Raw genomic sequence first — 15916 nt, forward strand, 5'->3', positions numbered from 1 at the left:
ATTGATACTTCCTGGTGCATGTTTCATGGAATGCTTCAGATGGAATTCTGCTGACTTAGAGCAGTGGGGGTGCTTTTACTAGTCTGAGCTCTTTGCTTACTCTAGATAATGTTCACATCTGGGCCAGAGTGCAGAGGCTCTATTCAAAGACTGTTGAAATTGAGAATGAAGAGCTCAATCACCTCACTAAGGGTTGCAAATGGCATCATAAATCATAAGAGTAGATCTGGAAAAACTTGTATCTGTCACCTAAAGCTCTTTATTAGATTGCTAGCTAGATGCACTTCCTGGTATCTGCTGTTTCTTTATTGTTACAAGTGTTGGAACTGAGGGCGCCGTTACTTCCTATAAATAACCGTGTGAAGTGCTTTGAGATATTCTGATGTGAAAGGATACTGAATAAATAAATAAAAGCAAATGCCAAATCAGCCCAGAATCACAGAATTGATGTGTTGCAGGAGGAGGCCATTTGGCCCATTGTATACGCACTAGCTCTCCAAATTAGCATTTATGACTTAGTGTCATTCCCCTGCCTGTTCCCTGTGCCCCTGCACATTGTTTCCATTCAAATAATCATCTACTGTCTGTGTGGAGTTTGCACATTCTCCCTGTATCTCTGTGGCTCCCACCCCCACAACCCAAAGATATGCAGGATAAGTGGATTGGCCATGCTAAATTGCCCCTTAATTGCAATTTTTTTTGAAAAATAAATAAAAGATAATCATCTGATTTCCTCTGGAAAGCCTTGATTGAACCTGCCTCCACCACATTTCCAGGCAGTGCATTCCAGACCCCAACCACACTGTGAAAATCACACGTGCTTCTTCTGTAAACCACTTTAAATATGTTCCCCCTCATTCTTTTTCTTTCGATTTAGAGTACCCAATTCATTTTTTTCCCAAGTAAGGGACAATTTAGCGAGACCAATCCACCTACCCGGCACCTCTTTGGGTTGTGGGGGTGAGACCCAAGCAGACACAGGGGAAAATGTGAAAACTCCACACGGACACTGGGCCGGGATGGAACCCGGGTCCTTGGTGCCATGAGGCGGCAGTGCTAACCACGGCGCCACCCTGTTCCCCCTCATTCTTGATCCTTTTAAAAGCAGGAACAATTTCTCCCTACGTACTCTGTCCAGCTCCCTCATGATTTTGAATGCCTCTATCCAGTCGTCTCTTGGCCTCTTCTCTCCAAGGAGAACAGTCCCAACCTCTCTAATCTATCCTCATACCTGAAGTTTCACATCCCTAGTACCATTCTTGTGAACCTCTTCTGCATTCTCTCCAATGCATTTACAACCTTCCCAAAGTGTGGTGCCCAGAACTGTGTACACTATTCCAACTGAGGGCGTAACTAGTGTCTTGTATCAGTTCAACATAACCTCCTTGCCCTTGTACTCTATGCCCCTATTAATGAAGCCCGGGATACTGTAAGTTTTATTAACTGTTCTCTTCACCTGCCCTGCCATCCTTTTTTTAAAATACCATCAGTATACCATCAAATACCCAATTCATTTTTTCTAATTAAGGGGCAATTTAGTGTGGCCAATCCACCTGCCCTGCACATCTTTGGGTTGTGGAGGCAAAACCCACGCAAACACAGGGAGAATGTGCAAACTCCACTGCCCTGCCATCTTTTTAAAAAATATTTCTTTATTCTCCTTTTTCACATTTTCTCCCAAATTTACACCGACCAACAATAAACTATAATCAGTACCAAACATGTCAATGCCCATATCAATAACAACGATCCCATCCTCCCACCAAACCCCAAACATTCGCCCACATGTTCACATAAACAAATGACAAGGGATCAGGAATGACCCATAGCCACCATTAACACACACAGCCACCCTCCCACCCACCCCCCTAACTAATGTTCAACGTTATCCAGTTCTTGAAAGTGCATAATGAATAATGCCCTCGAATTGCAGAACCCCTCCATCCTTCCTCTCAGTTCAAACTTAACCTTCTCAAGAGTCACGAATTCCAACAGTTCCCCCCGCCGCGCCAGGGCACACGGTGGGGAGGCTGCTCTCCAACCTATCAGGATCCGCCTTCGGGTGATCAATGAGGCAAAGGCTACAACATCTGCCTCCGCACCCGTTTCCAACCCTGGCTGGTCTGACACCCCGAATATGGCCTCCCAGGGGCCTGAGTCCAGTTTCACGTGCACCACTTTAGAGATTACCGTAAAAACCTCCTTCCAGTAATCCTCGAGCTTTGGACAGGATCAAAACATATGAACGTGATTAGCAGGCCCCCCCTGCACCTTTCACACACATCTTCTACTCCTTCAAAGAATCGGCTCATCCTTGCCCTCGAGAGGTGTTCTCTGTATACCACCTTCAGCTGTATCAGCCCCAACCTCGCGCACAAGGTGGAGGCATTCCCTCTCCGAAGCACCTCATACCACACCCCCCTCCTCTATAACCTCTCCCAAATCTTCCTCCCACTTTGCTTTGATCCCTTCCAGTGGTGCCTTCTCCTCTTCCAAAATAGCTCCAAAATAAACTGCTGACACTACCCCTTTTCCCGTCCCCTGTCGTCAGCACCTCCTCCAGCAATGTGGAGGCCGGTTCCTCCGGGAAGCTCAGTATCTGGCAAGCCTTTCTGGCAAAATCTCGAACCTGCATGTATCTAAACATTTCTCCCTGCTCCAGCCCATACTTCGCTTCCAGCTCCTTCAGTCCTGTAAATCGACTTCTAAGAAACAAATCTTTTAGTGTCTTAATCCCCTTCTCCTCCCATTTCAGAAAATTTCCATCCCACCTCCCTGGCTCAAATCTGTGGTTCCCCCGAATCGGCATTTCCCTTGACCCTGCCCCCAACCCGAAGTGTTGGCGAAACCACCTCCAAATTCTCAATGAAGCTATTATTAACAGACTCCCTGAGTATTTCCCCGGGGCTATTGGGAGCGGCGCTGTTGCTAGTGCTTTCAATCCAGACCCCCTGCATAAACCCTCCTCCATTCTGACCCACTGGAAATCAACCCCTCTGACCCAGCTCCGCACCTTCTGCACATTTGCCGCCGAGTTGTAATACATCAGATTCGGAAGAACCAAGCCCCCTGCCTACCTTCCCCTCTGTTCCGACACGTATAACAGCAAGTCATCAGTATATAAGGACACCCTATGCTCTATCCCCCCTCCCCCGCACTATTCCTTTCCATGCTCCCAAACGTCTTAATGCGATGGCCAACGGCTCAATCGCGAGTGCAAACAGCAGGGGGGACATAGGACATCACTGCCTCGTCCCACAGTGGAGAGAAAAGTATCACGAGCTGATGTTTGTGCGGACGCTCGCCCTCGGCTCCTTGTATAGTAGCTTTACCCAGTTCGCAAATCTTGGTCCAATCCCAAACCGTTCCAGAACTGCCTCAAGTATCCCCTTTCTACAGGGGCTCCAGCTTGGAAGCCCTGGTCACGGCTCCTCTACCGCTGCCGCCGGCCAAGTACACCACCAGCCCGGTAGTGGTGGCGACCCTGCGGATATGGGGCCAGTGGAGGAGGCATGTAGGGGAGATGGGGGCGTCTGTCTGGGCGCCAATCTGCGACAACCATCGGTTTGCCCCCGGCAGTATGGATGGGGGGTTCCGAGTATGGCGGCGAGCAGGGGCGGGAAGGGTGGGTGATATGTTCCTGGAAGGGAGCTTCGCGAGTTTGAGGAGCTTGGAGGAGAAATTTGGGTTGGTATGGGGAAATGATTTTAGATACCTACAGTTGCGGGTCTTTGTTCGTAGACAGGTCCCATCTTTCCCGCGCCTCCCGCCAATGGGGATCCTCGACAGAATAGTCTCTAGGAGGGAAGAAGGAGAGGGCAGAGTCTCGGGTATATATAAGGTGCTCATGAGGGAGGAAGGGTTCCAGACAGAGGAACTGAAACTTAAATGGGAGGAGGAGCTAGGCGGGGAAATGGAGGATGGGCTGTGGGCAGAGGCCCTGAGTCGGGTAAATTCGACCGCGACATGTGCTAAGCTCGGGCTGATCCAATTTAAGGTCGTTCACCGGGCCCATATGACGGTGGCTCGGATGAGCAAATTTTTCGGGATAGAGGACAAATGCGCTAGGTGCGCGGGAGGACCAGCGAACCATGTTCACATGTTTTGGGCATGCCCTAAGCTGAGGGGGTACTGGGAGGGATTTGCGGGGGTCATGTCCCAGGTGCTAAAAACAAGGGTGGTGATGAGTCCAGGGGTGGCAATTTTTGGGGTTTCAGAAGACCTGGGCGTCCAGGGGGAGAAAGAGGCCGATGTGTTGGCCTTTGCTTCCCTGATAGCCCTGCGACGAATATTATTGGCGAGGAGGGACTCCAAGCCCCTGAAGACTGAGTGGTGGCTTGCGGACATGTCGAGTTTCCTGGGGATGGAAAAAATTAAGTTCGCCTTGAGGGGATCTGTGCAGGGTTTCGCCCGGAGGTGGCAACCATTTATTGACTTCTTTGCGGGAGAGTGAGCGTCAGCAGGGGGGTGGGGGGGAGGGGGGGTAGAGTAGAGTAGGTGGGAAAATATGGCGGGTAGTACTGGTGGGAGGGGAGCGGGCTTGTGCAATATGTTACGATGGAAGTATTGAAAGTACGTGGATGTTTGCACATTTTTGCCTTTTTTGCTTTCTTTCTGATGATGTCTGTAACTGTTTATAAAGCCAAAAACTACCTCAATAAAATTGTTTATTTTTTTTTTAAGTATCCCCTTTCTACCCGGTCAAACGCCTTCTCAGCATCCAATGCCACAACTACCTCTGTTTCCTTCCCCTCTGCCGGTGCCATAACAACGTTCAATATCCTTCTAATGTTTGAAAAGAGCTGCCTCCTTCTCACGAACCCCATCTGATCTTCACCTATCCCCTTCGGGAGGCACTCCTCCAGCCTACCCGCCAGTACCTTCGCCAATACTTTTGCGTCCATATTCAGAAGTGATATGGGCCTATACGACCCACACTCCGTTGGATCCTTATTTTTTTTAGCAACAGTGAAATGGATGCCTGCCCCAATGTTTGTGGCAACACCCCCTTCCCTATCGCCTCTTCAAACATCCCCCCCCCCCCAATCAGGGGTGCCAGCTTATCCTTGAATTTTTTTATAATATTCCACCGGAAACCCATCCGGCCCTGCCACCTTCCCCAACTGCATCCTCCCAGTTGCATCCTTTATCTCCTGCTCCACTATTGCTCCTTCTAATGTCGCCCTGTCCCCCTCCCTGAACCTAGGGTACACCAACCCATCTATAATTTTGTGCATCTCACGGTCTCCCCCGGGTGGCTCTGACCTGTACAACCTCTCATAAAATTCCTCAAATCAAAAACCTTGTTAATCAGATCCGGAGCCACCACCAGCTTCCCTGCCCTATCCCTCACCTGCACAATTTCTCTTGCCGCTGCTTCCCTCCGGAGCTGACCTGCTAACATACGCCCCACCTTATCTCCATGTTCATAAACTGCACCCCTTGCTCGTCTCAGTTGACGCACCGCCTTCCTGGTAGATAGTTGGTCAAAGCTCGCCTGGAGTTCCTTCCTCTTTTCCAGCTTTGCTGGGTCCCCATCCACGGCATAACTCCTATCTACCTCCAACATCTCATCTATTACTCTCTGCCGCTTCCAACCTCTTCTCTTTGTCCACCCTGACCTTAAACAAAATCACCTCCCCCCTCACCACCGCCTTGAGAGCCTCCCAGACGACCGCCTTCGACACCTCACCCGTACAGTTGAAACCTACGAATTCCTTAATTACCTTTTCAATTTCGTCCCCCCCCCCCCCCCCCCCCCCCCCCCCCCCCCCCCCCCCCCACTATCAGTTCATGTGTGTCCAAGTCATGGATGGCCCCAAACACCTTCTTTGCAAATCCTACATCGTCCCAATTGGGGCCGTATACACTTAACAGCGCCACTAACCTCCCCTCCAGCGCTCCTGTCACAATCGCATATCTATCCCCGATCTGTCATCACCTTCTCCAGCTGGAAGCTACTCTTTTGCTGACCAATACCGCTACCCCTCGAGCCCTTCCATCAAGTCCAGAGTGAAACACCTGACTAACCCAGCCCTTTTTAAGTCTCACCTGGTCCTTCACCCTCAAGTAAGTCTCCTGCAGCATTGCCACATCGGCTTTCAAACTTTTAAGATGCGCAAGCACCCTTGACCGGACCTCCTAAACCCCTCACGTTCCACGTGACTATCCTAACTGGGCATCTCTCACTGACCCCCCCCCTCCCACCCTTCTTAGCCACCATCATCATACCACTGGGCCCTGCCCCATGAGCCTGACCTGCCCCTATCCATTATTAACATCAACCCCCCCCCCCCCCCCCCCCCCCCCCCACTACATTTCCTCTTGAAAAAAACATCTCCCAGCATCAATTTCCCCCTCGCTCACCTCGTAGACCCATTGAAGCCTGCTAACCAGGCTCCAATGTCCGCAGCCCTCCTCTCACCTCACCTCCGTTCACTAGCCGACTTTAGTTAGCTAGTGCGGGTGGCTCCCCCCGCCAAGATATATCGTCCCCTCCCACCCAGTCCCAGAGAAAGAAAAAACAAAAACAACAATGCAACCCATACAATTCACTAAACTAAGATATAACCGTAGCAACACAGAATGCCAATCAACCCAACCAATAACTTGAACTCTGTAACAATGTGAAGAGAAGTAAATTGCAGTACCCGTCAGTAAAAAGAAAGTTATAGCATTTATACATTTTCCAGCTCCCCAATCACAATCCGCAGTCTCACTTCCAGCTCCGCTCCTCACGTCTGTCCCAAGCCTTCTGCCCTCACGAATGCCTCAGCCGCCTCACGAACACCTGAGCTGCCTCACGAACGCCTCAACCACCTCCGCTGTCTCGAAATAAGTCTTTGGCATCATACGTCACCCTCAGCTTCGCCAGGTATACCATACCAAATCGCACCCCCTTTTTGTACAGTGCCGCCTTCACTCGCCCCGAACACCGCTCGTCATTTTGCCAACTCTACTGTCAAGTCCTGGTAGATCCGAACTCCAGCACCATCCCACTGCACCTCGCGCTTCTGCTTCGCCCAGTTTAACACCTTCTCCTTCATGCAGTACTTAGGGAAGCAGAGAATTACTGCTCTTGGCGGCTCATTCACTTTGGGCTTCGGATTTAATGACAGATGAGCTCGGTCCAGCTCGTACCGGGAGGGGGTCTCACCCACCCCCACCAGCTCTGCCAACATCTTAGCGATGTACTCTGTTGCCTTGGGCCCTCTGTCCCTTCGGGCAAGCCCACAATTCTCAGATTGTGCCGCCTCGAGTGGCTCTCCAAGTCCTCGAGCTTTGCTCGGAGTCCTCTGTTGACCTCCACCACCCTCCGCAGCTCGTCCCCCATCGAGGTAAACTATCTGCCTCCAACATCTCATCTATTAGCCTCTGCCACTCCAACCTCTCCTCTTTGTCCACCCTGGCCTTAAACGAAATTACCTCACCCCTCACTACCGCCTTTAGAGCCTCCCAGACGACTGCCATTGACACCTCACCCGTACAGTTGAATCTTACATATTCCTTAATTACCTTTTCAATTTTTTCACACAATACTTGGTTCCCCAAAAGCCCCACATCCAGTTTCCACCCCGGCCTCTGCACTACCCCCTTCTCCAGCACCATATCCACCCAATGTGGCGCGTGATCTGAAACAGCAATTGCAGAGTATTCCGACCCCTTGACTCCAGCCAACAAAGCCTTTCCCACCACAAAAAAGTCAATCCGCGAGTATACCCGATGGACTGCTGAGAAAAACGAGTACTCCCGTTCCCCTGGGTGCAGGAACCTTCAAGGGTCCACCCCTCCCATTTCCACCATTAGCCCAGCTAGCGCCTTTGCCCCCCCGGTGGGACTAGCGCGCGCGGCCGTGATCTCCAACACCCGCGCGGGGTTCTTCACCGGTTTTTAAACCAGCCTCGCTGGCTGCTCGCGATGGCCCCAAAGGCCGACGGTAGTCGGGGGGGTGCGTTGAAACTCGGGGATTTCCCCGAAATCGCCGCGACTCACGGCCACCGGTGGGAGCTCTTCGCGCTGCGGCCGCCCTGCGCGCCCACGCCACCAGAAGTCCTCCCCTTATTTTTTAATCTCCTTTTCGTCCGACCAAAGTACATCACCTAACTCTTCTCTGCATTGAACTCCCTCTGCCACCTATCTGCCCACTCCACCAACTTGACTATGTCTTTTTAAAGTTCTACCCTGTCCTCTCCTCAGTTTACAATGCTTCCAAGTTTCATGTCATCCGCAACCTTTGAAATTGTGCCCTGCACACCAAGATCTAGATCAGGGGTGGGCAAACTACGGCCCGCGGGCCGCATGCGGCCCGCCAAAGGTATTTCTGCGGCCCACCAAGTCATTAAAAAAAAAAAAAAAAAAAATTTTTTTAAAAAAATTTTTTTTTTTTTTTTTTTAATTTTTTTTTAAAGGTTAATGGGTGGGGGGGCTGTTGGGTTACTTACTGGTATAGGGTGGATACGTTGACTTGAGTAGGGTGATCATTGCTTGGCACAACGTCGAGGGCCGAAGGGCCTGTTCTGTGCTGTACTGTTCTATGTTCTATATGAGGCGCCCACAATCATAACCGGGTGAAGTAATTATTTTACTTAATATACTATGCGGCCCTTTGTGAATTGTGAATTTCTGAATGCGGCCCTTGCACGGAAAAGTTTGCCCACCCCTGATCTAGATGATTAATATATATCAGGAAAAGCAAGGGTCCCTGGGGAACACCGCTACAAATCTTCCTCTAGCCTGAAAAATATCCATTGCTCTGTTTCCTATTACTTATCCAATTTTGTATCCATGTTGTGAATGTTCCTGATTTGGGGTTTATTTTCAGTCCTGGTTCCTGCTGCTTTTTTAAAAATAAAGCTAAATTAAACTTGTTGCATCAACTTCAAAACAAAATATAACTCTTTAGATTGCATCCTGGTTGTTGCTGTTGTTGGTTCCAGTATGGCAGACTTTTAAACAAACCACAAATCAGTGATCAGTTTTGCCCCTTCCCACTCCAGTGACTCCTCCCTCCCTCACTCCAAACTCTGATCACAAATCCAATCCTTTTGAGCAGCAGTGAAAATTTGCTGCTTGTTCCTTTGCATATTGATGATGCACACAGGTTTTTGGCTCAAGGAGTAGGAGTATTTCACATTGGTGTTAATTTTACATGGGGGGAGTTCACAGACATAACAAAAGTATCTAGACATTGAAACTGCTCAGCTATCATTGCCGAGCAACATAGATTGGAGTTTTATTTCCTTTTCTTAAGTAACATTGCTTCATATCAATTAATTGACATTGGGATTTCAACATGTAACGAAAAGTAACAAAAAGTCAATGATTTTAATTTGAAATCGATTTTTCTTCAATTAGGTTTATGATAAGATTCATTTTGAATATATTAAGTTATGTACGCAAGTGAAGGGGGAAATTTTCAAGTAACATATTGGCCGTGACTGTGATTCTCTTACCTATGCAGTTCAGCTATCATAATTTTTATTCCGGTCAATAACTACTGTAACTGAATATGATTAACTTCGACTTCAAACCATTAATTAAAGTTAATGTCTGACTCCACATTTGAAAAAGTAATGGGATGTTTCCGGTGGCGGCATGTCGGAGGAGGTCGCACGTTGGATGGCTCCTGCTCGAGGCTTTCCTTTTAGAATTTAATGCCCGGTCCCAGGGGCAATTTTTTAAAATTATTTTAAGTGCAGGAAGACATAAGGAAGAAGGATGTCCAAAACCCAAAGGAAAGCTGATGTGAAGAAGGGAGTGAGTGAAGGTTCGCCCTCGAATGGAAAGGTCTGTTCAGCAACTGGAAGGATGGCGAAGGTTGGGTCGCTGGGTGGGGCCGCACTGTTCACGGCAGAAAAGCTGACTGAGGTGATGGCTTTGGAACTTGAAGAACAGTTCACAAAGCACATGGAGGTGATGTGGAAGGAAATGATTGCAGCATTGAAGGTGCTGGTGGAGGAGGCGATTGCCCCGGTGAAGGCAGTGGTGTCGAGGACATCGGCGAGGTGCAGGAACAAGGTGAAAAACTGAAGGGAGTGGAGGAGGCCATGTCGCAACACAGCAATCAGCTTGCCTCGATGGGTGAGGAGCTGCAGAGGGTGGTGGAGGCCAACAAGGATCTGTGAGCCAAAGTGAAGAACCTGGATCACAGAGCCAGGCAGCAAACTTTGAGGATCGTGGGCCTGCCTGAAGGGGTGGAGGAGTATTTTGCCTGGACGTTGGCGGAGCTTTTGGGGAGGGGAAGATCCCTATCAGTACAAACTGGTTCGGGCTCATACAGCATGGATTCATAAACCAAAGGAGAATGAGCCGCCAAGAGCAGTGATTATTTACTTCCATAGGTACGGCATGAAGGAGAAGGTCCTGAGTTTGGCAAAGCAGAAGTGGGAGGTGCAGTGGACTGGTGTACATATATACTAAGACTTTACTGTGGAGTTGGTGAGGAGGCGGGCAGCTTTCGGTCGAGTCAAGACGGCACTGTATATCGGCGGTGTGCAGTTCGGCATAGTGTGCCCAGCTAAGTTGAGGGTGACCTACACTTAAAAGACTTTTATTTCGGGACGGTGGAAACGGCGCAGGTGTTTGTGAAGGCAGAAGGACTTGGGCGGAAGTGAGAAATGGTACTGAGGGTAGGGGGGTGGAGGATTGTATGTAGCTTTATTTTTTAACACGTCATTATGTGTGCTAAATGAATTGAAGTTCCCTATTTGTGTGTTTACACTGGGGTTGTGTATTGAAGAGGATTCATCTCGGGGGTAGGGCTCGTGAACCTGGAACCAGGACCCCTAGAAGCTATGTTTGGGGTGTCGGACAGTTCAGGCAGCATGCGGGTGCGGGGGCAGATGTTTTTAGCCTTTGCCTCGCTGATTGCCCAGAGGCGTGTCCTGTTAGGGTGAAGGCCAGCTGATCCATCCTGTGACACGGCTTGGCAGGGGGACTTACTTGAATTTCTTTGACTCTTGATTCTCAAGAAGGAGAAATCTCAGCTGTAGGAGATGGAGGAAGGGTTTCACAATTCATGGGGGCTGTTTCCATTGCACGTCCAAAAATTGGCTGTCATTGAACATTATGGGGGGGGGGGGGGGCAGTATTGTTATCCTTTGTTACACTGTTTACAGATTGATAATCTGTGTTTTTTAACCTTGAATGTACGGGTGGATGTTTTGGTCTGTATATTGAGCGGGGTACGGTTTGTGGGTGGGGATTGTTATAGCATTTGTTTTTGTTTGTTGATTCTTTGGTTGTTTATTGATGTAAATGTTGAAAATGAGGGGAATAAGAAGAAAAAAATAATGGGATATTTTTCCCACTCACCTACAGGACAAGCTCCTGAGGAGAACTTCTGACACATGCCTTGTTTTTTAGCAGCAACCTATGCCTTCAGGAGAGATGGGGGGGCACTTAAATTATTTAAAAGTATATATTACTGCAGTAGTATTGTGTCTAGGACCAGTTTTGATACATTTTATTCAATAGTCATTTTATGACTTGGAGCAACTCAGTCAGTCCCATTTCCCCCACTCTATCCCCACACCTGAGGATCCCTGGCCCTCGAATTAGAGGAAAAGTATCCAGGAAGCAACTTAACACCTCTAGCTTTATCACTGAGAACAAGCTGAAGCCAGTCAACAGTGAAAGGCGTGTATGACAATCCAGGCACTCTACCCACTTGCTCCTCCAACCACCGTCTGCCCCGCCTGTGACAGCGTCTGTAGGTCCCGCATTGGTCTCTGAGAACTCCAGCTGGATTCTCCAGTCCCCCAGCCGGGTGTTTCTCGGTGGCACGCAGGTTGCTGGCGACGGGATTCTCTACTCCACCACTTGTCAATGGAATTTCATATTGAAGTCACCCTACGCCGCTGGGAAACCTGCAAGCGGGTGTGCGTTGCCAACAGGAACAGGGAATCCCAAAGGCTGGAGAATTCCAACCCTCATTTCTGGTGTAGAAACGAGTCACCCTCGATTTAGAGGGACTACCTAAGACGAGGACTATCCCTGGACTTGGGGCCCATCCATCTTCCTTTTGAAATTATTAGCCCCTGCTTCTAGTGTTCCAGTGGGCAGAGAGTTCCAGGGCACCACCACTCGCTGCGGAAAAAAGGTTTTTATATTTCCCCTGAACCTTTTGCCCAAAGCTTTTGTCCTTATTCCATCAGATGATGGCTTTTCTTTGTCTACCTTAACTATAGTTGTCATAATCATATGCACCTCCATCAAATCTTCCCTCAATCTCCTTTGCTCCAAACAAAAGAATCCCCAGCTTCACTGACCTACCCTTGCAGCCAAAATACCCATCCCTGGAACCACTCTGGTAAAACTCCTCTGAACCCTGTCAAGGACCCTCACATCCTTTCTAAAGCCTGGTTATCAAAACTGGATGCAATATTCAACAGTTGAAACTTTATGCTCGAGTGTCAGGATTTAACTATTGGAATTGCAAGCAATCAGCAACTTAATAAATGTGATCCTTTTCTCGTCATCCTGTTGGCACAAACAAGTTGCCTCTTTTAAAATGATTGTAAATGGAAAAAGGCTTTATTCTTTTCACTGTAAAACAGCAAACATCTTCAAAAAAAACTGTGCAAAATTGAGGATTTTCTAGTTTTATGGCTCTTTCAAACTTTCACAGCCCAAGACCAAAAACAAATCCAGGTACTATGGACATTGATTGAGGTGTTTGTGTTTTTGTCCATAAGCTCCATGCTCTAAAGAACTATCGTGGTTTTATTGTTTAATACTCCCAAGTTATTTCCCTTAGATAATGTGATGTTTCTTTTTAATGGTTGGCACTCAGGTTTTCAGAAGGCCTGCACATTGGAGTCACAGAGAACGCAACCTGCAGTGTGTTTGAGATTCGAATCCGGACCACACTCAGCTGTTCACTCTCCACTTGCAGTAAAGAATGGATTTCTGCAATTCCACATCAATGATTTCAGTACAGAACTGCTGATGTCGTCACTCACAAATCTAGGCCCATTCTTGGAAGATGAAATCATTCCAGAAGTCATTCCAATGAAGATAGAACTATTTGACTGTAGAATTACTCTGAAGGTATAAAACAATTATCAATAAAATGATTTCTATATTTAAATGAGTGATATAACAAGCCTAGCTTAATGTTATTGGTCAGCTAATGGAATCCTTATTCAAAGACCGAATAGAAAATCATCTAGAAACTGAAGGTATCGCAAGTAAGCAGCACAGATTCCAAAAGGGAAGATCGTGCTGGCCTACCATTTTCTGTTCAAAGTAACATGAGGGTAATGTAGTACAGATACTATATTTGGATTTCCATAGGACCTTTAATAAGGTCCTCATACTAGACTCATAACTACAATCAGATATGTGGAGTCGGGGGCGAATAGTAAAATAGATAGTAAGTTAGCTCGCAACCGGTTCAAAGTGGTGAACCCAGGGACTACTGTTGCTCACCATTTACATAAAGAATTGAACTCTGGGATCAGAAAATACAATTTCAAAATTTGCAGATGACACGAAGTTGGGGATTGTGGCTGGTGGAGAGGTAGTGCAGAAAGAAGATGTTAAACTTAATGGGTCTGATTGGCAAGTCAACTTAAATATCACTAAGTGTGGGGTGGTAGGGAGAAGAACGAGACCACACTGACCATGGAAAATAAGTGCCTTAGGGTGGCATGTGGCACAGTGTTTAGTACTGGGACTGCAGCGCTGAGGACCCAGGTTCGAAACCCAGCCCTGGGTCACTGTCCAAGTGGAGTTTACACATTCTCCCCATGTCTGCGTGGGTTTCACCCCCACAACTCAAAGATGTGCTGGTTAGGTGGATTGGCCATGCTAATGTGCTCCTTAATTGGAAAAGAAAAATAATTGGCTACTCTAAATTTATTTTAATAAAAAAGAAAATAAGTGCCTAAATTGGGTAGAAGATCAGAGGCATTTAGGGGCACAGATACACATCACAAGAGTTGTGACACAACTCAAGGTCCTTATGGGGCAGCACGGTAGTAACATCATTGCACTGTTAATTTAAGCCTACTTGTGACAATAATAAAGATTGAGGATTTTTTAAAAATTGGACTTCATTTCTAGAGAGATAGATTTCTGTTAAACCTTTAACTAAACTTGGTGATACTGCATGGAGTACAGTGAACAGCTTTAATCTGCATAATACACCATGGATATAGAGACATTGGAGAAGGTGCAATAAAGATTTACTGGGCTGAGACCAGAACTGAGAACACCTATCAGTAAAGATTGAACTGAGTAAGTCTCCTTTCTCTCAGAAAAGAGAAGACCCGTAAGATTATGGAAGAGTTTGATGTTTCTGTTTTTGGAGTGAACTCAGAGCTAGGAGGATATGAAAAAGGGTGGGAGGAGGTTAATGTGAAGCATAAACACTGGGTTGAATGCCCTTATGTACTATATTATTATGTAATAGTATGCATCCTGATTTTTATTTTCAGTCCAGTCACGGGTGTTCAGCTGGACAAATTCTGCAGGAAAATCGAACCAGCAAAGTTATCCATTTAGTTCTGTGTACTGGAGAGCAGTCTTATTCAACTGAGACTATTCAGCTTCAGAATGGGTGTATTTTTACCTGTTACTTTCTCTTTTACCCTCCCAAACCCACAGTGCAGCAAAGTTAATGTTCTTGGTACTGTTCTCTGATCTGTTCTTGTGTGAGTTTAAACTGATGAAGATTATCCAAACATGATATATTTATTTGTATTAACCTCATTGCTTAAAGGATGATGGCCCACGAATATATTCCACCTCTCCTGGTCCTGTACCTATAAACCTTGATGTTGATCACCTCGTGGTTCAGCGGGTTGATGATGGGACATTTTGTATAAGGGGTAAGTAATGTTTTGAGAACGATCTGTCCAAACATGATCCCTACTATATCCACCCCCTATTCCACATTTTAGTTTAGCTACAGAGAAGGCCAATGGAGTTGGGACTTAGTTTTGTATTCACAAGATAAAATGTAATCGAGTGCTGGTGTTCCTCTAACTTCCATTTAGGTAGCGACTTTAATTTCGAAAAATGAAAATGAGCTGGGAATAGGCTGACGGGAGCTACCGTGATGGGTTTTAAACAAGAAGCTGAGAAATTTGAAATTGAGGTATTGGGGATCCAATCAAAGTCAATGAGCTTTCACAACTTGAGCTTGATGTAGGACAGATTTTAAGAGCAAATACCGATGTTGTGCCGAGCAATGATCACCCTACTCAAACCCACGTATCCACCCTATACCCATAACCCAACAACCCCCCCCCCCCCCCCCCCCCCCCCCCCCTAACCTTACTTTTTAGGACACTATGGGCAATTTAGCATGGCCAATCCACCTAACCCGCGCATCTTTGGACTGTGGGAGGAAACCGGAGCACCCGGAGGAAACCCACGCACACACGGGGAGGACGTGCAGACTCCGCACAGACAGTGACCCAGCCGGGAACCGAACCTGGGACCCTGGAGCTGTGAAGCATTTATGCTAACCACCATGCTACCGTGCTGCATAGGGTTGAAGTTTAGATGGCGTATGATTGGCCAGAAGAGCATTTAGATCATCTAACTTGGTAACTGAGGAATGGATGAAGGGTTTCAGGAACTGATGGGCAGAGCCAGGTGGAGACGGACTATCTTATGGAGGTGAGAGTAAATGCCTTTCGTGATGAACAGGAGAAGGAACTTATAGCTTCACTTGGTCAGGAATGGAATGCTTAGGTTACTTAAGTCTGGCTCTCCTTGAAACAGCAGCGCAGGAGAGGGATGGAATCAATCCAAAGTATACACAATTTGTGACGTGGGCTTGGAGGGGAACTTGCAACCACTCACCATCTGACTTGAAAATATATCGCTGTTCACTGTTGCTGGGTCAAAATCTTGGCACTCTGTCCCTAACACACGACAGATGTTCTTACACATGGGTTGCAGT

General features: G+C 47.4%; 1 protein-coding gene across 2 annotated transcripts in view; it reads left to right on the forward strand.

Annotated features, from left to right (window-relative positions):
* The window catches only part of uhrf1bp1 (UHRF1 binding protein 1), a 226761-nt gene that overhangs the window by 203818 nt on the left and 7027 nt on the right, over positions 1-15916 (forward strand). For both annotated transcript variants that reach the window (XM_038821138.1, XM_038821139.1), the window contains exons 18-19: positions 12794-13050; positions 14726-14834. In XM_038821138.1, coding sequence (XP_038677066.1) covers positions 12794-13050; positions 14726-14834 — 366 coding nt within the window. The remainder of the gene's footprint in view (positions 1-12793; positions 13051-14725; positions 14835-15916) is intronic.

This window comes from Scyliorhinus canicula, chromosome 15 (assembly GCF_902713615.1).
Source record: "Scyliorhinus canicula chromosome 15, sScyCan1.1, whole genome shotgun sequence".
NCBI classification, from domain to species: domain Eukaryota; kingdom Metazoa; phylum Chordata; class Chondrichthyes; order Carcharhiniformes; family Scyliorhinidae; genus Scyliorhinus; species Scyliorhinus canicula.